The sequence below is a fragment of the Pristis pectinata genome, chromosome 20 (assembly GCF_009764475.1).
Source record: "Pristis pectinata isolate sPriPec2 chromosome 20, sPriPec2.1.pri, whole genome shotgun sequence".
NCBI lineage: Eukaryota > Metazoa > Chordata > Chondrichthyes > Rhinopristiformes > Pristidae > Pristis > Pristis pectinata.
Window position 1 is genome coordinate 27,407,380 of NC_067424.1, and position 24,103 is coordinate 27,431,482.

The window sequence follows — 24,103 nt, forward strand, 5'->3', positions numbered from 1 at the left end:
AGTACGATGTTTTCAAAGGTAGCATGATTTGAATCAGATGGCATACCTCTGCCCTCAGAGGTAAATATGAAATCCCCTGGTGCTGCTTAGAGAGCAGAGGCATTCATACAGTGCCTGGCCAACATTTATTTCTTAAACATTGTCAATAAAACACATTATTTGATAATTAATCTCATTGATGTGAGTGGGATTTTGTATAGTGCAAATTGGTTGTCTCATTTGAACTGTATTTCAGAGGTACATCATTAGCTGGGACATACAATAGTTATCACAGTAGCTAATAAAAAAAATCTTCCTTTACTGGGATGAGTGTATTTCTGGCATCAAAGAGCACAAATCAATTAATTCAAAAGCAAACATTTCATTCAATACCCATAATGTATAAAATAGTGAAAAAGCAACATATTTAAACTTTGACCCCTTGGCTGTAATGTAGATCTAAAGGAAGGGTATAGTTTATATTTGCACAAGAATTTCTGAACACTACTAGTTTGAGAAATCTGACGTTGTTGAGCAGGACAACAATCTCCGTAATAAATGGTGACAATATCGTCTCAACAATAAAGCACAGTGTGATGTGAATAATTTCAATACAACACATCTTTTGATGGAAATATCAGTATATTCATTAGCTATCCCTAAAATAGGCTGTAAAAAAAGTCATGATTTTTAAGATTCAAATGCATTACGGTCTCTACCCTCTCATATGTTGCTTACAATTCACCCATTGAACTCCCCATCCCCTTTCACAATGCTTCATTTATCTCATTTCCCCCTTCTCATGGTCTGTCAAAGAGATGCTGCTTCAAGTGGCACTGTGACTGAAACTACCAACTGGACTCAGTTGGTATTTATATTTATTTAAAAGGGTGTACCCAAGGAATAGTTGGAGAAAAATAATTGTCAAATACTTGGACAGAGCAGCACTTAAAACATATTTGCAAGAAAACAAAATCACTATTTTCCCTTAATTTTTGTGGTCACCTCTTCAATTAAAGTAAACATAATCCAACAGACAAGTAGAAAGTTCCACTTGTCTGTGGTCGAAACAGAACTAGGATGATACACAGATCAGACTTTTTCTCTCTACCATTACTGACTTCATATTGGTAACAGGTTACACCAGTGTTTGAATGGAAAACTGCAACACACTAAGTCATGTGGAAAAGAAATATACCTGGCTTCATTATATAAAGGGATTCAATTGGAAGAAGAAAATAGCATGCATATGGACAGCCAAGTTTGAAACAAGGTCAATACTCCCTTTTACAAGATCTTTTTGCCTTCCCACATTTAAACTTACTTACTACAGGTTGTCCAGGAGATAACTCAACTGGAAGGCTCCTTTCTGGGGAGTACTGAGGAACAAAGGGAAACTTGCCTAGAGGTTCAAAGATCCCTGAAGGTGACAACAAAGGTAGATTGGGTAGTGAAGAAGGCATATGGGATGCTTGACTTCATTAGCCAGGACATGGAATATAAGAAAAAGGAGCTCTTGAAACAGCTTTATATAACATTGGTTAGGACACAGCAGGAATATTGTATGCAGTTCTGTTTGCTACACTATAAAATGGGAATGATGGTGCTGGAGAAGGTGCAGAGGAGATTCACCAGGATGTTGCCTGAGATGGAACATTTCAGTTATGATGAGAGACTGGATAAGCTGGGATTGTTTCCCTGGGAGCAGAGGAGGCTGAGGGAGGATCTGATAGAGAAATACAAAATTACAAGGGGCATAGATGGGAAGAAACTTTTCCCCATGGCAAAATATCGAAAGCCAGAGAACATAGCTTTAAGGTACAGAGTAGGAAGTTTAGAGGGGATCTGAGGGAGAATACTTTCACTCAGAGGATGGTTGAAGTCTGGAATGCACTACCTGAGAGGGGGGTGGTGGTAAAAAGTTACTCTCACAACTTTTAGGAAGTACCTGAATGAACATTTGAATCACCTCAGACCAAGTACTGTTAAATAGCATTACTATAGATAGCATTAACATGTTGAAGGGCCTGTTTCTGTGCTCTTTGACTCTATGACTGTGACCTCTTCTAATGAGTAAGCTGGCAATTATAAGTAAAGAACAACAGTTTACCGATGAAAGCTATCAACCATCTTCAGATGCATTCGCAGGTCTTTCTTGGTCAGATGGTCAAGCATCCGTGCATCCACCAAGCACTCCATGAAATAGCTGCGATACTGGGGCAATCCAAGGCTGGGAAGCCATTCATTACCAATCCACTCGTGGTTCATATCTCCATAAGCCAGGGTCTGGAAAGAGGTACAGTACAGAAGCAGTCATTTATGATGGAACCATATTGGGCTTTTCATCTGAGAATGGGGGATGAACTCTCTCAGCCACACACACAAATTCATATTATGAAACTGTTAACAGCAATACATAAAAAAGTAACCAGATTAAAGATGGGTTCTGGTTCAAGTATCTATTTATAGGCAGGTTTTGGAAATAGCCAGCCTCTGGATATCTCATATTTGTATAAGATGATCTAAGATCATAATCCAAAAATCTTGGGGTAAAAGTTTACAAAGAGAAATATACCCGGTTATTGAACCAACATGCAGAAGCATCAAGCATTTGCCTGTATAGACAAACATCCTAACAACTCTAATGTTTCATGTCATATTAAGACCATCTACTCTCCCCACAATCAGAAGGGCCTGAGCTGTGGCTTTAAACCTACATGCAATTAATTGGTTAAAAATTACAACCATGCTCAAAACCACATACGAAGTATGGAGATCAGCTTGCCTTCTAGAAGCCTCTTAATGGATGCCTTTAAAGTTAATGAAACCAACAAGTGAAATTTTCTAGTAGAATGGAAAAGCACAACACTGACAATGATAACTTGTGTGTAGTAACTTCTGTTGGCTTTAGTCAAAAAAGAAAACTGAATGTAACAGGCAAGCAGATTAGTGGTCTGACTGTGAGCACATAAATTCAGTCTGAAAGCCAGGCTGTAACAGCTGCTCTCATCCTTTTGGATTCCCTCCAAAAGTTTAACGCAGAATTTTATTAAGGTAAATGGCTCAAATATTTGAAGTCTTGAAGCTCTAGTTACGGATATTAGTGTAATAGTTAGAGAAGGCATTGTAGTATATTAGATTTTTATACAAAGGATTCAAAAATTATTGGTAATAGACTTGCTCTGTTTAAAAGAGGTTGTGGATGCTGGAATCTGGGACAAAAAAACAATGGAAGAACTCAGCAGGTCAAGCAGCATCTGTGGAAGCAAAAGGTGCAAGTTGATGTTTCGGGTCGAGACCCTGTATTATATCGGGACTATGAACAGGGTCCTAATGAAGGGTCTCAACCTGAAATGTCAGCTCACACCTTTTGCCTCCACAGATACTGCTTTACCCACTGAGTTCTGCCAGCATTCTGCTTTTTGCTGTGTTTGTGTGTGTGTGTGTGTGTGTGTGTGTGTGTGTGTGTGTGTGTGTGTGTGTGTGTGTGTGTGTGTGTGTGTGTGTGTGTGTGTGTACTTTGTGGGGGTCACCTTTCAGTGTTTTACATACATCCACACATAAACACACCTGCCCCTCCCACTCTTCTATTTCATCTCTCCTGAAGTTCTCTCTTTGAAGTTTGATCCACAGATTCTAGCTCACCAACAGTAATCCAACTACCCATCCTTCATATTTAAGGTTCGAAGCCAAGTGTCAGCAAGATGTTCTATTATATATATTTCACTTAATGTGCAATATTTCATCCTTGTCAGCATCACAACTTAATTTGCTAGTAGAATTCAAGTATAAATATAAGTGACTTTTCTGTTTTCCCTATTTACTTGACAATTCTATTATGAAAATCAAATAAATCTAAGAGGTTTCCAGAACCCTGTTGTGCATTTGGGCTCCATATACTTTAATACTTCAAGACCTGAAGGCTATGACTTTTAGGTTGTAGCTACAAGGTGCATTTAAAGATCTAAGTATTGGGATCTTGCAGTTGGATTTAAGGATGATGGGGGGAGGGATGGGGGATGGAATTGTCAGGTTACTGAAGGGACAAGGTGACAGTTCAGAAGGATTTGCTTAATAAACAATATAATAGTTACAAATAAAATTCAATTTATTTAAATATTTAATACACTCACCTGAGCCCAACTGCCCTCCTCATTCTCCTAATAGGTTAGCAAGTTAGTAAAAGCATTAACAGAAAAAGAGAGTGAAAAAGAATCTGATTAGTTCAATCAAAAATACCTAAATTCTTAGGCTAGAACATTATTTCACCTCATGAGCACTTCTTGCATAACAGATCACAAAGTCAATGTAGAATGCAAGGTTCAGCAGTTTGGGTTTTCAAACTTCATTACAATAAAGGAATGTGTTCTGCACACATAGCACATGGAGTGACTGGACAACCACAGCCCTAAAACTGCTATTCTTCCATTATATGGCAAACATAATACAAACAGGCAAGAAAACGGAATCTTGCTCCGGCAGACATAATTGTCTACATTTCAATAAAGGAAACATAATCAGGCTAATCACTGGAACTCCATGGGTTGTAAGGACAGCATTCTTTCACTACCGTATCAGAGTATTGCCCTTGAAAAAGTACGAAATATTCAGCATTTGTAAAATTGAACCATGTGGGATTAAAGAGGTAGTTGTTATATAGATAGAACATAGGCTGAGGAACAGAAAGCAGAGTGTGCTGGTGTCTGCTATTTATCAATATGTGGTAGTGTCTCCAGGGGTCACAATCACTTAACTATACAAAATATCTAATTATACAATCTGACTTATTAGGATGCAGCAATAATAATTGCAAAATAAGTTCACGTCAGTGCAGATAATTGCAGTTAAATTTATATTATTAAAACTCATCTGATTCACAATACAGATGAGTTGTACAATAGAGACCCTTACTCAGGCAATATAATCAGAAGCTTGGTTTACTATGGATATTAGAACCTCAAAAAGAATATGTGTTAGTTAAATATATTAAATGATTTTCTGTGCTGGAAATTTGCATCAAGTATTAAGTGCTTTGTTTAAAGTAACACTCACTAAAAATGTCCCTTTTTTTCTTAATCTATAACATTTATTTATCCAGAAACCACTGAGCCTGTAAATAAATATGCATAGCAAGTAGTAAAACTACTTGTGCAATCACAGTAAAATAAATAACAACTCCAAACAGCCAAGTGCTGCACGGAAGGCTATAATGTTAGAAAGCTTGTAGTAATAAGTTTCACTTCCATCTTGTTTTGAAGAAAAATCATTTTTAATTATTTAATTGTGGTCACTTAGGTAATGAACTAAAACAATCAACCCTGTTATAATCAATAACACCTGAACGAAATAGACGCTTAGGTTTGATAAAGAACACACATCCTTTCACTCTGCTACTGCAACTCCCAATTTCACAACAGCATCTATAATATAACAATCCAGTTTCCTATACCTCTCCTCCTTGACTGATGGTCAACTGGCCTGCAGTCTATCATAGAGGTTTACAGCGACTGCTAAGATCACCCTTACATCGGGCAGGTTGGAAAGATGTGTTAGTACTGGAGAGGGTGCAAAGGAGATTCACCGGGATGTTCTCTGGGATAGAGTATTTCAGTTATGCAGAGAGATTGGTGAGGCTAGGTCTGTTTTCCCTGGAGTGAAGGACGTTAAGAGGGGACATGATTGAGTTATATAAAATGATTAGGAATATAGATAAGAGTAGATAGCAGGAAACTTTTCCGCTTATCAGGTGTAGATAAAACTAGAGGACATAAATTTAAGATCAGGGGTAAGACATTCAGAAGGGGTCTAAGGGGCACTTTTTTCACCCAGAGGGTGGTGAGTACCTGGAATGCACTGCTTGAGAGAGTGATGGAAGTAGAATAACTGACAACATTTAAGAAGTGTCTGGATGAGTATTTGAATTGTCTGGAAGGCTACAGGCCAAGTGCTAGAAGGTGGGATTAATACAGAAGAGTGCCCAATGGTTGGCATGGACATCGTGGGCTGAATGGCCTTTTTCCATGCCTATGACTCTATTGCAATTGTTAAACCCATCATCCAGAGTTATATTTATTCTTAAATTCATGGATATTACTTGACACATGAGAGCAAATGGGATTATCCAGACATAAAGTGAAAGAGATGGTGTCCAACCCATTGAGTCACCAAGTCTTTCACTGTCCACCACAACTTAACAAAAAAATACATGAATTATTTGGGGACTTTGGTGTTAAACAATTCAATTAATTTTATTCATGGAAAATCTGGGGAAATAATTCACTCATTAATCTTTGCGTGTGCTGTTGTTATCTATTTCTCCATATATCGTACCATATCCCTGCACCATTCTACGATAAAAGGCAGATGACATCCTCCCCAACTCCACCAAACTCCACTCCTCAACCAATAACTATCGACGATGCTTTTAGTGAGATGTTTCACTGTGTGAGAAAAACATCTGGCTTTTGCTCACCGGCAAAAAGTGTTAATGCTAAAAACTTCTATCACACCATCAACATGCTATTTGCAGACATTTTCATTCAATCAGTGGTGCTTACCATATTTCTAAAATTCATTCCGCTCCCACTGTGAATATCAGGACTTTTAATTCACAGGATACTTCACAAATGGGAGTAGATGCCTCATCATAAAATCCATGTTAGCAAGAAGTATTTATTCATTCCTTGTTGGTGATACATTTCAAGTAGATAAAAGATGAGAGCTTGAAAAAGAGTTAAATGAAAATGATCACAAAGACACAGTTATACAATGCAGTGCATCAAAGCTGGATAGGGATAGACTAACCGTTTTTGCTGAAGCCGCCAGGTTTTCCATTTCCTCATGAGTCACCCAGACATTTCCAGAAGACTATGTAAAAGGCCCAGACAGCACAAGGACAGTCCAGTAAGCAGTTTAGAGGAGAAAAGCATTACACAAAAGGATGAAGTAAAGTAAGAGAAAGTTCATTGAAAACACACTTTCCACACATGGTCACTACCATAATAAATACCAAAAAACTATGTAGATTAAGCATTTTGGAGACCATACTCAGTCCTTTCTGCAATAGGGAAAAAAATACTTGAGAATTTGGACTGCAGACTTCATCAGTGAGAATCCTTCATGATCTACCTGCTGAAGATGTGCTTTCCTGGGCCTGGAATGATCAGCTCCCTCACCTCTTTCCCCAAAGGACATCTCGATAGCTCCAAATCCACCACAGCAGCACAATGGAGGTTCCCCAAAGCAATTTGGTAAGATGAGCAATTATTGGGGTTTGTATTTATATCCAGATTGACAGGAATGAGAAAAACCATACTCAATCATGAGCCAGTTAGGAAAGACAGGTTAAAAGGCTGTCACAATGTTCAGCATTGAAAGGAAAAGGAATCTTGGGTATTAGTTTTAGGATAACGTATGTTTTTTTAATATATGTAGAATATATATGTAGAAGTCAGCAGAAGTGCCTCCCTTTGAAGCCTGCCTTAACCTTACTGGCAATATATCAGTTCCCCAAGTGTAAACTGCACTTTCCTCTGCCTATTTTCAAGTATCAGCTTTAATTAGGTTTTAAGATTACATTGGAAGTCAGATTTCATAAAAATGTATTAATACGTAATAGCAATACTTCCTTCAAATGGAACTATACTGGTAAAATTTTTTTTTTACTTTGTATATCTGGTTGCCAAGTAATAAGTAATTGATCAAATCATCAGAAGGTACCACAACAGTTCTGCCCCGGTGCCATTTTCTGATAGCACAACCTAATTCAGAATTTTGTAGCATAGGCTTGTCTAAAGAGTAAACCTTCTGCCAATGTGTACTTCAGAACTCGTAGCTCAAGTAGAGCTTATATTGACAAGCAAATCCATGCAACCCATAGCAGTGAAATGGTGCACAAGACTTTAAAACTACCCTTCTGACTATATTATACAGCAAGAGGACTGGATATATACATAATCACATTTCAGAACTCCTTTCAAGGACTCCTTTAAAACTGCTGATGTCCTTTTAATTTATCATTTATATTTCTTCTCAGGGATAAAGCTTTTCAATATATCATAAACTGAAGCATATTGAGCACCTGTATGCATTATAAATTCAGTGCAATGGGAGGATGACATCATGAACCATAAGCTGAATGTAGTACTTGACATCATCTTGCCAAGATGAGTTTGTAGCTATGAAATCATTCCATTAATTCCATATTTATCAATACTAGAACTGTAAATTTCAATTGGGAGTGTTATTCAGTTTTATTTCAATTTATTAAGAAATAACATATCCATCATATAATAATAGATGATTCTATCTATAAAAATATTGATAATGAAACAGCTGCATCTCCCTAAAGCATTTTGAATATAGTTAAAAATGTGTGAAAGAATTAAAGTCACTCCATTGACGTACACTTAGCAATTACTATTTTTTATTTAATGGATAGTTTGGTGAATGATAAGGAAGCTGAACAAGTGTGTTGATTAAAACTTCTCTGAAGTCATCAGTATACTCACTTCGTAACCTTTCCTTAGTTATCTCAGTTGCATTTACTATTTCCTTGTCTATTAAGATCACTATTCAAATATTTGGTATATTTTGAACTACCATGTATTTATAACACGACATTGTGTTACATTCAATAATTCTATCAACAGTGGACTGAAAGTCTGTGGGATCTTGGAGTTCATTATTAATACACTTTCAGTTTATGTCAGCCAACACTCTTTATTTCTACACTGCCACTATCTCCGTGCAAGCAGATCCATTCATCACTGTCAAATGTACAATGAGAAGACCAGTACAGGTCACCATCACCATTTCCACATCACCGTGGTATATTGCTTTCCAGTCACATGTGGTTAATTAATGAGAAGTACTTCCAATAAAGAACAGCAATTCAATACTAGTAAATGGGAAGCTACAGAATGCTATTTAGAGCCCTATCAGCTAGCAGCTGGATTTGTTAACCTCCTATCTGCTATTGCAAACCTTAAAATCTTTAAAGCACACATATCTTGCTCTTCTCCTTATGTCAGCACAGACTTTTTTAAATAGGATTCCAATGTCCCTGTTCAGGTCGGGAACATGCAGAATATTTTAACTCTCCCCACTCCATTTTATCCAAGCGTGCTTCCAAACATTTGCACAGATATATTCAAAATATATATATATATAATGCTATTATGTTACCGTTCTTGATGTTGGTGGAGCTGATGGACTCGTTAATGACACCATCTCCTGTATTGCCAGTCGGAGCTTCAATCGATGAAGTGGATTGCTGATTCCAATCTCCCTCTGTATCTCTGTGTCAGACAAAGCTGACATGATAGCGCCACTCTTCACATTGGCTCGGCAGGCTGCAACATACCAGGCTGGCATTCCTACCCACAGCTGTTTAGTGTAACAGCAAACAGAGAAAATGAAAATTATTTATCATTTGTAAATGCTGTGTTCTATTCTATTGCAACCCAATTATGGTGAAAACTTGGTGGAACGCTTTGGTGGAGGATAGCTTCATTTTAAATGATGCAGAAAATCAAATTGCATGAAACTGGGTACCAAGGACAGCACTTCCCAGAAGACTTTCTGTCCAAGCAATTCTGTTCAGTTGAGTTTCTGGCACAGTGCTAAGTTGTCCAATGGTGCACTGCAGTAGCAGAGGGTTTACCTAGTCGACAGGCAACAGAGGAAACTTGTCAGACAAGAAGTCTACAAATTCCAGACTGCACAGTAGAAAATGGATACATGGCTGTGTTTCCTAAGAAATGTTTTTTATATATTCTCTAACCTGAGTGAGGTTATGTCAGTAGAACACGACTTTACAAAGGGAAAAACAGTAGTGTAACGGTTAGCGTAATGCTATTCCAGCACCAGCGAGTCGGGTTCAATTCCGGCTGCTGTCTGTAAGGAGTTGCACGTTCTCCCTGTGTCTGCATGAGTTTCCTCCGGGTGCTCCAGTTTCCTCCCACATTCCAAAAGATGAATGGGTTAGGAGGTTGTGGGCATGCTATGTTGGCGCCGGAAGCGTGGCAACACTTGCGGGCTGCCCCCAGAAAACTCTACTCAAAAGATGCATTTCACTGTGTGTTTCGATGTACATGTGACTAATAAAGATGTCTTATCTCTTATCTTCATCCTACCTCAATGAAGGGTTTGTCAAATACTTCTAAATGTAAATTTCTCTCTCTAGCAACATAAAGTGAAAACATGAGCTTCAGAAATGCCATGTTATGGAACTGGAGTGACTGCTGCAGCCTTCAAATTCCAAATGGTGAGCAAAAAAACTCAAAAGTTGCAATAATACTTCTGCAATTCATCTTTATTGCAGAAAAAAAAGGAAGGTGCAGGGAAGCACGTAGAAAATGGGCAAAAGATGGATTTGGAGGGCTGACAAGAAGCTTGGTTACAGAGGTGACTTTTAAGGAGCATTTTAAAGAAAGAAAGAAGTGATCTCCATGTTTGCAGATTATGCCAACACGGAGCAACATTTAAATAAGGAAGACATAATATCAAAGATAGGTCCTTGGAGAAAACAAAAGGATTGATTACAAGTAGAAAGAGTAGCTATTGCTGTAGATGTCCAGGCCATGGTTATTTCAGAAAACATAAATATCCTACAGTGGTTTAGAAAACAAGGCCAGATTTAACAATTTTTTTCTTGCTACTTTCCAAATCTAATATAGTTTTCAGGATGCTGGCCACAATCTTGACTAGAAAGTGCCATCAAGGAAAATCGACTTTTCCAAATAATTAAAGATCTGTACTACATGATTAGGATAATTACTGTAAAATTTGAGGCTAAGTATATGAGGGTTGAGAGATGGGGGAAAAGATATGAAGCACTAACACATTTGTGTTCTTAATTTTAATAGTCAGATGACTTTGTTTGTATTTACCTCTAGCCATGACACAACCGTTGGTCCATCCCATTGTGCAAAGGGCATACCTTTCCGCCGAGCGTCCTCCAGCAATTCATGCCTGGAAATAATTGTAATTAAGTTCAGCTTTTGTGTTTCTTTGCTTAATGCCTCAGCAAATGCAAAGTGCTGAATTTAATTCAGGGTGGAAATATCCAAACAGAGTGAAAAGATAACAATAATTAATTTCTAAAGGGAAAGCTCAGTTTTGATCTCTGGACTATTCTACCTGAAGGTCACCCTCCATGTAAAAGGCGCCGATTGTGCTCAACTAGATTAGCCATCTGCACTTGCGCCTCATTCTAGCAGCAACTTTTTGCAACTGTGCAACTTTCAACAAAGCCTTAGCTGCACAAGCATCTTGTGAGCTAATTGGGCCATGAGAGATGACCAGACTTCCAGGCTTCTTCTGCCCCAATACAGCCCCGATGGGCTTTGATGATTTATACTTCCAAAGACCTTCCCAGTTGACTTTTAAATGTCTCTAGTTGATTAAGATAATTTAAAAATTATCTTAATCAACTAGAGACATTTTAAAAATTAAAAAGTAATACATTGATTTAAAATCATTAAAATTATGGTAATTAACTAAAACACAAATATAAAATGAGATTAAGAAAAATAAACAGAATAAATCCTTTTCATGAACATCAGCAACCGCAGTCAAATGGGGGTGGTGTTAGATACACCAGCTATGGCTGTGGAAACTGAAGGGGCCAGATGTGGAGTGCATCCAGCTCCTCAGTTCACAGAAGAGCTATGGATTAAACGGAGCATCCAGCATGGAGCGAGCGGTCACGTGCACTCTCATTGGACCTCCAAGATTGTCTGTACTTTCACCCTACAGCGCACAGGAATGGAGATCTGCTGATTAGCTGCCAGTACAATCCAGCCTATGATATATTTATCCTCCATTCTGCATTTGTCTCATCAGTTGACATAAGCCAGCAATAAACTTACCCCTCCACCTTTCCCTATACCCATGCACTCTTTAACACTGGACCAAAGCATAGGTTGCTTGGAGATGAATGCCTGCTTTGCCCACAAATGCAATGGGGTTGAATTAGTTGAGTATTGCTAATATTCTTCTCTGAGATGATGAGAAAAACATCTCATCAAAATACATTAAAAATACACATGGCACTAAAATGCAAATTGTTGCTCACTGAAACAGCAAAGAATTTTGTAAATGAAGAAAAAGCCCTAAATCTCCAGATGTTCTGATAAGTGTACTTCAGTGCAATAAGTAATGTACAAGCTTACATTATGGTTTACTTTTGCTTATTACAAACAGGAATCTTAATTCTGATGATTATTTAAGAACTGTGAACAATAGCCCAAGATATTTAGGAACGCTCCATGGGAATGGGATTTGGAGAGCAAACTCAACTCCAACCATTAGAAAAAAACGCAGCACTTGAATCCGTCAGTATAATCCATAAAAACAACCTGAAATTCACCTGAGCCAAGAAGCAATGGAGGCAGAACTTCCCACTCAAATTACATTTTGTATGCATATATCAATTTCTATGCAGGTAACATTCAAGTGACAAGGACTCAGCTACTGGCAGCCTGCTACTTCCATTCCTCTACTGCTGAATGTGCAGAACTCCAAATCTGAAATATCAGTAGTGTGACTCCAACAGTCTTTTACTTCTATAAATGGCACAAGTACAATTTCCCCCTGTTCAGTTTTTTGATGTTCTTTTCTCAAAATACATGTTAGGTTTAGAGAAGCATCAAATTTACATACCAGCACAGCATGAAATCCTAATATAGATTAGATGACATTCTCAAGTAAAATTTCAAACAACTATTAAGAGGCGAGGTGTTGCATAAAACCTATACTGTGGTGCTATTCAAAGGTCAAAACAGATTTGAGGACGTCCAATTCTGTGAGAAGCAATTGGCTTCAAGGCAGGCTTGTAACAGTGAAGGAAAGAGAAATTACCTTCCAAATTACCTTACCTTTCTAGTACTGATTCATACTGGTAACTTTGGACCATCTTTTCTCTTTGTAGATGTTGATAGGTCATGTGTGTTTTTATTAGGTCAGAACACTTTTCTATTTTAAGAATTGAAAACTGGAGTAAAATCCTCTGTGAATTAATGTTGATACTCACTGTCATAGGTTATTTAAAATAGGAAATGCAAGTCATCCTGAACACCTCGTCAACTGAAGTTAAACATGTAGCATATTTGACATGAGTGGTGCATGATCCAAACTGTGAAGCAGAATCAAGACACAAGTACATAGTTATGTCAGACTGGAGGAAGTTAACCTGTCAACAATTCCCAGTCAATGTCCTCCAATCTGAACTACTGGCTGTGCAGAAATAACTCTTATCGAACAATGTTCTGACCTACTAAAAACACACATGACCTGTTGACATCTACAAAGAGAAAAGTACTAGGAAGGTAAGGTAACCAGGAAGTCAGTCAAATCTGTATCTGCATTGTCAATGGCAACAGATAAATTGGGTAATTTATGATCACTTTAATGACCCTGTGAGCTGCTACAAAGTAAGGCACTGTTAGCACTCTTCAAACTTCACTTCCAAGAGGCTAATAGAATTTGTCAACATTACTGCTTAGACATCACAGAACAGTAGCAACTAGATTTCATTTCATTTAACAGCAAATTTCCAATTTTTATTCTGTCATTGCTGAAATTTTCATAACTGGAGGTGAAGTACAAATAGAGGGATCAGGTCATATTAGACTTATATTGAGAGAATGCTCCCTGAGACAAGGTTAGACTCATAGTAATCTACAAAGGAAATGTAAAATCATTCCTTTTATTGCTGATGATTTAAAACAGACTGCAGAATTTGTGCGTATTCAGCAAGAATCAGCCATCAGGACGCAGTTTTTGATTTCTAAGCCACAATGAAATTCATCATAGAAAATGCTTGTTTATCAATAAGACAAAAGAAAAATCACACTCAAACTAAAATCAAAGTTCTACAGTCAACAAAGAAAGGAAGAAAAATGTACAAGGACAAATGGAATTGGTGAACAGAATTTCCCAGAAATTCATATGTAGAAAAGAATGAATGAAGAGGGAATTATATAAATATACTTATTAACATGTGACCTTGGGCTACTAGTTGACATGAACAATACACAAGCAACTTAAAATAAAATGGTGACAGCAAAATTATGAAAAAAAAACTAACATTTGGATTTCAAAAAGAAACATTAAAGCATCAAAATTTCTCATTTCATGTTGATTAATTCCCTTGGGTTGCATCTTAGGTACAGAGTAATGAAAGTCATTCAAGTTCCTGCAGTACACTAAATACCAGGCCACAACTCAAAAATTAAAGGGATTTTTGAAAAAATATTTAACTATGATAAAGTTGCGTAGCCCCAATCAAGTTTAAGTCTCAGTTAAGCTGCACTGACAACATGACCTCTCTTGGTCATGTTGTCAGTGCAAGGTGGTGAGTAGTGATCTGAAAGCAAAATAAGATGGCTGTAGCACGTGACCCATGCCATTTCACACCTCTTGCAGATGACTTCTGAGTGACATTGGCAGTGATTTGGCACTAGGCTGAGTGGATTGTTTCATACTTAGATGTACAATGTGTGCAGGAAGACAGGAACAAAATAGAGACTTACAAAGGAAAGAATCAAATTGTCTAGAATTTAGAAGCAGGCCTTCAGGAGTGAAGTTAGGATGATGGAAATCTGAAACTCTCTTCCAAAAATGGCAACTGGTTCTTGGAGAATTGGTAATGTAAAATAATCCCTGGACTGAATGAATGTTTGAATGGGCCAAAGGGGCTGAATGGCCAACTCTGCCCCTGCATTCCTAAGTCCTGGTACAATGGAGGCAGTAACTAATGGAAAAATGCTTTGAAACAGCAATATCACTGGGCTACAAAGAGGAACAGACAGTGCCTTAGCTCATAGCTGCAAGAAAACAATGAGGCATTCGGACCCAATCACTTGGATGAAAGGGGCAATGATGGATGACTATCAGCTGGAGCATTGACAGGGATGCTGAGAACTCTTGTATCATAGCGCAGATAGGCATTAGCTTAGAGTGAATAGCCGGCTATCTAACTACCCTACTACATGTGGAATTCAGTAAGGTGGGGAGGGAATACTAATGCCTGAACAAGAAGTGCTTTGCTTTAATGGAAAATAAATAATTGACTCAAGACTTACTTTTTCTTTAACCTTCGATCTCTCTCTGCTTGTGTTCCAAGTTTACCCAGAGTAAGGGAGTCCTGAATAGTCATTTCTGCATCCAATATGCCACCTAGTAACAATAAGTGAACATTGAGAAGTTTACTGTCACTTTAATCCAAGTTCCCACAGTTGAAAATAAATGAAACTGGGATTCTTAAATCTACTGGTTGCTTGAAGCACAAGGATATCACTGTAGCCAGAAAGTTACAAAAGCACTTGGGCTGCAGCAGTGGAAGATACTGATGCGCCGATGTTGCCTTGACATGATGGTGATACATGTTCACAACTTTCCATTTGGTGTGTTCCCTTTCTTGGTCATAGTGTTACAGTGCAAGATGGTGAGCAGTGGTGAGAAAGCAAAATAACATGCCTATGGCATGTGACCCATGCCATTTCACACCACTTGCAGATGACTCTGGAGTGACATTGGCAGTGACCCAGCACCAGGCTGTGTGGATGTTTTTCATACTTAGATGTGCAATGTGTGCAGGAAGACAGGAAGAATCAATCTAGGGCTCAAACAGTTTCCTAAGTAAAGATTTCATGTGGATTAACTGGAAGTAATATAAGTGGACCATTTTTCCACTAAACCATACTGTTCCTGGGCATTGTAAGTTCTTGTGAAATGATCATCCAATCCCAATTGTAAAAATAAAGCTTTCCATGAATTTTTATGCAATCCCATAATATTTCCCCATTTCTGTTCCAAAAGAGGAATCTAAATATACAGTTTAATTAAAAATGTCTCTCTTCCTCCATGGGACATTTAACATTTAAATTATTAATAAATAAATACAGAAAATACTGGAAAAGTTGAGTGATTTAAATTGGTACTATCGTACTTACCAAAATATCCATAACCTGTGAGAAGTGAGAGAAGTAAACAATATATGGATTTATTTGTATGCAAAGTAAGTAACATTTTTTAAAAATGTTTTAGTAAATACTTTAAAATGCCATTTTCGTAATCAGATATGTTACCTGCAATAGATCAACAGCAAAATAGGTAAAATTGCATGTCAGAGAAACACTTCATTCATTTTTTTTAAACAATTTTCCCAATAATTTCCTTTTCCCTATTACTAAAATGCTGCCTCTCACTAACTGCAGAATATTCCACTGTTAGTTGAAAACTTTTAATAACATTCCCAAGTGAGGGCCTGTACTGTGAGTACTGGTGATCCAATCAATCATGAAAGGTATCAAAATTTAACATATTTCACCCCATGCATACATATTTCCCAATGATTCACAATCAGTTCTGTGTAGCCAAGTTGAGGAGCAAAAAAGAAAAACTATAAATTCAGAGTATCACCTAGTCTGGAATCAGATAATCTGCACAATGAGAGTGAGCTGGAGAATCCTTGCTCTGTAACATTTATAATGACAGTTGGCAAACACCCAAGACTGTAGCCCTTAATCCAGTAGTCAACAAAGTAATGTGATTTGTTTATACATATATTTTGATGCAGATACAATTCTTACCTCAAAACCTAGACACTGAAAAGAGCCAAGTCATTTTAGATGTAGTATCTCCCAACTCCACACATAAAAAAAGGTCTATTTCTCTGGCAGCCCAGAACAGGTGTAGAAAATCACAAGTGTCATACATTCCATAAAGGGCAGAGGTTTCAGCTATGGGCAGCTTAACATGAATGAGGTGAAAAGCCACATTTGTGAGTGTTCCATCATGTCAGTTACCCCTGTCTTCCACCACAACCCACATCTGCCACTTCAATGTTCAGTCAGGTTGCTCAACATAGAAACATATAAATATAGCAAAATAGGAGTAGGCCATTTGATCCTTTGAGCCTGCTCCCCTAGTCAATACAATCATGGCTGATCCTCTACCTCAGGACCATATTCTCTCCCTTGCCCCATGCCCCTTGAAGCCTTTTGCATCCAGGTCCTTCTTAAATGTATTCAGTGACACGCATTATTTACTTTGAGGCCCTACTGGTCACCTCCTGTCACCATAAAAAGAGACCAATTTATTCATACTCTCATCCAATTTTCCATCCATCCCAGTATATTAGCACCAAACTAATGAGATTTCATCAAAGGCATTCTGAAAATCCAAATACGCCACAGCCACTGGTTCTCCCTCAGCTAATCTACCAGTTACATCGTCAAAAAAATCCATTAGGTTTGTTAAACATACTTTTCCTTTCATAAATCCATATAGAATTTGACTAATTCCATCAACTTTCCATGTTCTCTGATCCCTGTCACAGGTACCCCAGGCGCTTTAATCCAGCTCTTAATTTCAGATCACAAGGCACTGTAAGCAAACCTGAACCAATGAACAACATAAATACTATGGCCAACATCTTATCCATTTCTGTGATATTGTCACCAAAGGCCAAATAGAAAAGTAAAACTAAAGATATCAGCATGTCAAAGCAAAGAACAGCGTATTAGTAGAGGGTGGATAGAAATGCAAAGTTGAAACAGTGTGCTGTGCAATTTAATTAGCAATCTGGTTAGCTGCCAAAAATCACTTAATTTATGGCTGTGCGGGTAAAGTTAATCTATGCTGAGTTTTTCGCGATTTCCATTTTCCCTCAGTTTATTGGTGTTCATGGAATTTCTTCTTTGTGATTTCTAGTCTGCCTGTGTTAATTATATAGGAAACCCAACAAAAAATCAATCACCCTCCATTTTTTTTCTTGTTACACTGACTTGACAACATTATGCATTGTGGTTGCATATCTGTGGATTAACTGGAAGGATTAGTATTTCATTTAATCGACCTTAGCTTTCTTAAGTTATTACATCAGAGAAGGGAGCAGAAACAAGACCCCTCCTAATGATCAGTAAACCAATTGACAAGATGTGTGTATGTCTAAATTCTCTCTCCAACAGCAGTCAAATTTAGATTTCTGCCCACATCCATGCCTCATGAACCTTGAGAATTGACAGGCTTTGCATTGCTAACAGAACCTGATATCTTACATACACTTCCAACAAAAGCACAAAATCTGGCTGATCTCTCCTTTGAGCACTCAGCAGGCAGAACACCACTGCCACCTCGCTAACTTGCCCATTAATCAGACTTGCTGGCCTTTGTGGCATTAAATAAACTGAGTATATCTCAAGAGTTAATTCAAGTTTTGAAATCCAGCTGTACGTACCATGAACTGATGCCATTTCCTTACTGAGCTGGCCTAGCCGTCCCTTCTCCTTTTTGCCAAACAGACGGCCTATAGATGATTTGATGCCTTTCTTCTTTGAAGCCTTATGCAATGAGTCCTGGCTGCTGTTGTTGCTGCTGGGATTGCTAGCCAGCTCCTCTGCTGTCAATGTGCTGAAAATCAACCAATACAATAGCAATCAAACAAGCAAGTTAATCACAAGAGGCCAGTTAATGCATCTAAAGGACCTTGAAATCAATCATTAATAATCTGCTTCATTTTCCTGTAAATTATGTGTCCAGAATTTACCATTAAGTAATATTAACTCTGCTTGCAAGATGCATTACCATTATCTGGAATCGTATGGAAACAGAAGATACTTTAAATCTGCTATGTTTTTAAGAGACATGTTGATATATCGGGTACCCACTTCAGTACACATAACAAGTTGTGGAGAATCAATATCACACTTCAGGAAAAATCGATTGGCTTTGAGGGGAAAGAGCAGAATCATTAGAAAGATGCTAGGGCTAAAAGAATTAAATTATGAGGGCAGATTTCACTGAGAAGTCCTATAGTACCTCGAATATAGAAGCATAAGCAGTGATTTAATTTAAGTTCTTTAAGATGAATATAATGGATTTATTTGATAGTGAAGATGTCAGGAAACCGCTCTGATGGGGAGATCAGAACAAAGGGGCACAACATTAAAATTAGGGCCAAGCAGTTCACAGGCGAATTGGGAATAATTTCTTTACACAAGGACAGTGGAAATCTGAAACTTAACACCAAAAATTATTGAAGTTGTGTTAATTAATAATTTAAAAACTGTAAGTTATCTGACTAAATGGGAGAATCGTTACTCCTGTGCTTCTGCTCCTATGTAACAAATTCAGTTTCCATATCCACCTTCTATATCGTTCTTTGCTCGGCAGCAATGAATTCAATTCTCTGCAATCTTGAAGGAACTGGCTGGTAATGTTGTTGGGTTTTGGCAAAAGAATCAAAGACTTCAAACATTTGCAATCCAGGAATGATGCGGGAGCGAAACCACCACAGGAGGGCAAAGAGGGCACGTTTCACACAATCAAAAGCTCAATTCAAAATTGATGTCACATAGTGCTTCACACATACAACAGGTGATAACACATGAACTTCATGTGTTGTCCATGGATGATACTTGTATGTGAATAGCTTGTTATAACTTATTGGCCTCTTCCAACTCATAAAACTACTTGAGTGTTTAGAACAAAAACTAAAGTTCTCTCTTAAAGGCCCTGTGACATTTCACTATGTTAAAGGTGCAAGATGTTTTGGACACTTCCTTTTTAAAATGCTGATTTTAAAACTTATTTATGGTACAAATTAGTCATGAAAATACATGTGGTAAATTGTGAAAAACACCATTTTAACATTCAGAAGCAGTTCCTAGGGCCAACTGAAGGGAAAAATGTTTCCTGTTCTCACACCACTTTATTCAGGTGAGTTATTTTTGAATGGGAAACTAATAACTGTGTGTTGTGTAAAGGAAGCAGAATTTCTTCAGGTCTTAATGGGATACCGGTGCCAATCAGAATTGTGTTTCCCAAATCTATCAGAGCACATTATTGGTTTAACTTCTCATGACATCTGGATTCTTTATTTAATAACATGTCCAGTAACAACTTTATTTAAGAGAAATCAGAAACATTATTTTCTTTGCTACCAATGTTCAGGATTACTCTGTACTTTGAAACTCATTGACATTTAAGATATATCTTTTAAAACCTTAATATGGAAATTCTCCTCACCTTCGTCCTTCTTCTTGACTTGTTTGCTGCAGTGAGTGGGCAAGCTTTTCCAGCCTCATGGTCCGCGGAGACGAAGGAGGCGATGTTTCACATCTGATTGTCGTTTTATCTTCACGGTTGTCCTCCCTTGTCACTGGAGACTAAAGCACATGTTGTGAGGTGAACAAAGTGCATAGGTAGAATTGTTATACTGTAGAAAAATATTTGTTGATTCAACAGCAACTGCATAGATGTCAATTGAAACTCTTTTAAAACAGCCCTCTGTTATCTTCTCCCAAAGCAGTGTTGAATCCTGTAATGAGGGATTTCTGGGGAAGTGCAGAGAAAACAAAAACTTGTATCCTGGATGCAATTTTAAATTAGAAACCCTAACCCTAACCTCAAACTACATTGTCTAGTAGAAAACTTAGGACAGGAGTATACACAGCAAAAACAAGGAGGAAAGATCATTTAGGGAAAGGAGAGGGGCCAACACAACAGAGTAGCTGAATATAGGAGAGAAGATGCCTGGGAATAGAGAATAAGTTAGAACAGACTTAGCGCATTGCCACAAGTGCTGGTGGAGCCAGGGTGATGTGAGAACAAGGATAGATTTATAACCAGTAATGAGACTTCACATTTTGTAACTCAAGGCAAAAGGGATGCAATGGAAGTTAGTACAGATGGCAGTCAAATACGAATCATGATGCAGTAAAGTGTCAATAGAGCTTATGAGTTGGCGTATAGGTTGAGTGGAGCTTGGTATACTCATGAAGGAGTATGAGAGAATTTTGGAGACAATGAAGGTTTAGGTCATGTTTTCAAGGATGGTGGAACTAATATCAAACAATCCAGCATTCTTTCCAGTCCTGTGTGAGCAAAGAGTCCTGGACGGAGATGGAGTTGTGTGGAAAGGGGTGTGGGGCATGCAAGTGTACAGAAGCTGTGAAAGGCTAAACTGGATGCTTTGGTCTTCTCAATGTCCAACTCATTGACAATTTGACAACTCAATGGTAGATAAAAGATGTGGAAGAGAAATGATCCCTCACATTTTTATTTTTGTATAGGCAACAAGATTAAATAATGAGTTGATCTAATCAGACTGATAAAGTCCAGCACTGATTCACGGTTTCAGCTGGGATTAAGCAAGTGGCCTCAGTATCTCTGTTCAAGCAAGGAAAATAATTAAAAAATAATCTTACCAATGACTCCATTCACACTTGCTGGAAAGGTGCATCAGTGCACATTGCATGAGTATAGCAAGGACTCAGCTGTGTAGTCCACAATTTTGGAACAGCTCTCCCAATGTTCAAAGGTTCACAGATCAAGAACAATTGACTTGGATTTTATGGCCAGAAAAGTAGAGGTCCTTGCTGCTAACCTTGTAGAAAGAAAGCTGTCCAAGGTGTTGCCTGCCCTTTCCCTTTGCCACTTGCTGTCAATTGAAAATAATCCCTGTTGCTCTGCAGCTGTGATGCCTTCAAGCTCAGGGAGTGATACATTTTTAGATTTTAAAGGAACCAAGGGGTATGGAATTACTTCAAGAAAGTAGTGCTAAAGTAAAAAATCCATCAAAACCATATTGAATGAAGAGCAACTATGAGGGGCTGAATGGCTGACTCCCTGTATTTATGATCTTGTATCCTTATGGTAAATTGGCTGACCAGCTAATTGCACTAAAGGATTCTCAGTCAGCAAACCAGGAAGGAAAAAAGACACAATTTTCAGCTGATAATTTAAACATTTTACTGTGCTAGTAAAGTCTGGAATGCATTCATTAGATTAAGATAGAGGCTGATGTGGCATAACTAGACATATAAAACTAAAATAAATATTTTGAAAATTTTATGTTTCTGGCCAGAGAGTTAAGCAATAATATTGCTTAAAAAACATTTCAAATACATTTATATCTCATGCAGTAAAATGTAACATTACTGATGCATTTAACTACAAGACTTATTCATAAATATCAGGAATTTTCATCAATTCAGCCAATTTCCCTCAACTGTGCGGAGGTTGCAGAGCAGCACAGCCTGTGGAACAGGACTGGAAAATGGACAGGAACTTCAGGATTTCTGCACGAAACAATACAAGCATGGAAGTCACAAGGTTGCTGTCAGTTTCACAGTGAATGATAATAGATACTGATGGCTTCACTATCATCACAATTGCAAAATCCAGGCCACTGACTAGATAAAATACAAGTGCAAATAGTATCCATAAACGAAAATGTAGTGATAAGCAAACTGATTCAGACAGGAGGGAAAGAATTAACACGAGGCAGAGGCTAATTTGATACAAGATTGTATGAGGGCAAGGATTTCAACCTTGGCACAATTTGTAAATTTGTTCATTTAAATAGTATTTGCTACCCCATACATTTATAGTGAATGAAAATTACAAATTCCGGGCATTTCCAGCTGTAAACAGAAAGTTGAGAAATGCAGTGCATGTTAGCATCTGAAAAACAAAATATTAAAACCTTTGGATCCAATTACATCTGATGTTAATAATGATACCTGCAACTTTTATATAGCCAGATGAAGATCTGAAATAAAGAATGATTTGTATGCCTACATATGTAGATTAGAAATGTATGTCGGTATGAAAGTGCAGCTAAGAACAGATTAAGGGACATCTACCCCACAATAACCGTTTTCCACTGCACCACGACATAACCATGCCTGTGTGCTGTTACAAACAATTTGGACTTATTACTATGATCAACTGTACTATTGAGGTGATGCTGACAAGCAGTGAAACTCTGAACATTAAAAGTGCACTTTAGTTTGGATTTACAAAGCGTGAGTGATATTAACACAGAAAGAATGGAAAATAGAATCCTAACTATTCAAAATAATTTGTACATTTCAACAGCCGAAACAGAGAGGAAATAAAAGGAAGTTCTCCACAATTTTCAGCCACCCGCCAGACATATTGCCTCTTGCTATCTGGCAAGATTAAGGTAGAAGCTTACTGTATGTGACTAGGCAAAGATTTTATCAGAAGACAAGAACACAACTGCACAAAGAATGGGAATAACAATTTTCCCTTCAATTTGCAAGGCGACGAGACACAAGATGAGAAATTGCAGGAAAGGCAAGGGTTGGAATGGTTTGTTTACTGAGCCCCAGTCATGCAAGGGCATGATTACAGGGAACACTGACCAACCCATGACCTCCTGTTCAACAATGCTAATCCAGTTGGTCAGACTAATATTCTGTGATAGTTTCCAGAGATTTCTGCCTGTTAACTTGTTACAAACATATAAACAATAAAGGAAAATGATTTGGGAAATCAGAGTAATTAAAAAAGGAAGTGACTTGCTACTGGCTAATTCAGGCAATCCGCCAACTTTGTCAATGTATCTTGCTCTTTTGAGCTTCCCAGTGGCTCTTACCTAGGCTTGTCCATTTGAAGAAAGAAGGAATATTGATTTACATGTAGAGGGGGTTAAATAAAGGGACAACACCAAACAGAAACAAAATTAAGGGGGTGAGGAAAGTACCCTCCTAAATGTGGCATAAGCAGTCAGCTTTACTTAGCAAGGAAGAGAGCCATCGCCTCAGCAAGGTGACATATATGATCCGTCAACCAACCTGAGTTAGCTAACCTCAGTGAGCATCATAATGGGGTACTGCACCTGGCTGCAGGTTCCCAAGCCAAGGAAAGGCAGAGACATCAGCAATGGTTTGTACTTGTAGCTATTGACTCTTGGAATGTGTGCTGCTGGATGAGGATGGGATCAGACATTGTCTTGTGCTAATGAAGGATCAACACCTGAGTAATGTACAAGTTACTGATGCTTTCTACAAAACCACAGCCACGTCATAGGTAACCAGAAATGAATATAGCAAAGTAGAAATAAATTATGAAAGAAGTAGCACTTTAAAAACACCACTGCTAATAATCATGCCCATCAGTTCTATTTACCTTCCGACGGTGCTTCCTTAAGTCACTAGGCTGAACAGCAGTTGCAGGAAAGAGAGAAAGACAAGCAATAAGGTCAGAGAGGCAAATCACATAAGTACATTTGCTCATATAGTACAGATCTAATTTGAAGGAAGCTCGATAACCTGAGGGCTTTCTACAAGTACGATGGAAATAC

At 37.9% G+C, this 24,103-nt stretch overlaps 1 protein-coding gene across 14 annotated transcripts in view; it reads right to left on the bottom strand.

Moving 5' to 3' along the window:
• The window catches only part of ppfia4 (PTPRF interacting protein alpha 4), a 450,605-nt gene that overhangs the window by 16,124 nt on the left and 410,378 nt on the right, over window positions 1–24,103 (bottom strand). For 3 of the 14 annotated variants that reach the window (XM_052034511.1, XM_052034510.1, XM_052034521.1), the window contains exons 16-25: window positions 23,929–23,958; window positions 20,017–20,156; window positions 18,227–18,399; window positions 15,939–15,953; window positions 15,069–15,162; window positions 10,872–10,953; window positions 9,166–9,366; window positions 6,784–6,846; window positions 4,113–4,139; window positions 2,090–2,265 (exon numbers count right to left, since the gene is read on the bottom strand). In XM_052034511.1, the coding sequence (XP_051890471.1) occupies window positions 2,090–2,265; window positions 4,113–4,139; window positions 6,784–6,846; window positions 9,166–9,366; window positions 10,872–10,953; window positions 15,069–15,162; window positions 15,939–15,953; window positions 18,227–18,399; window positions 20,017–20,156; window positions 23,929–23,958 (1,001 nt within the window). Of the gene's footprint in view, window positions 1–2,089; window positions 2,266–4,112; window positions 4,140–6,549; window positions 6,701–6,783; window positions 6,847–9,165; window positions 9,367–10,871; window positions 10,954–15,068; window positions 15,163–15,938; window positions 15,954–18,226; window positions 18,400–20,016; window positions 20,157–23,928; window positions 23,959–24,103 lie in introns of those variants that run through there. The other 11 variants (XM_052034517.1, XM_052034516.1, XM_052034515.1 and 8 more) reach the window with 8 other exon arrangements.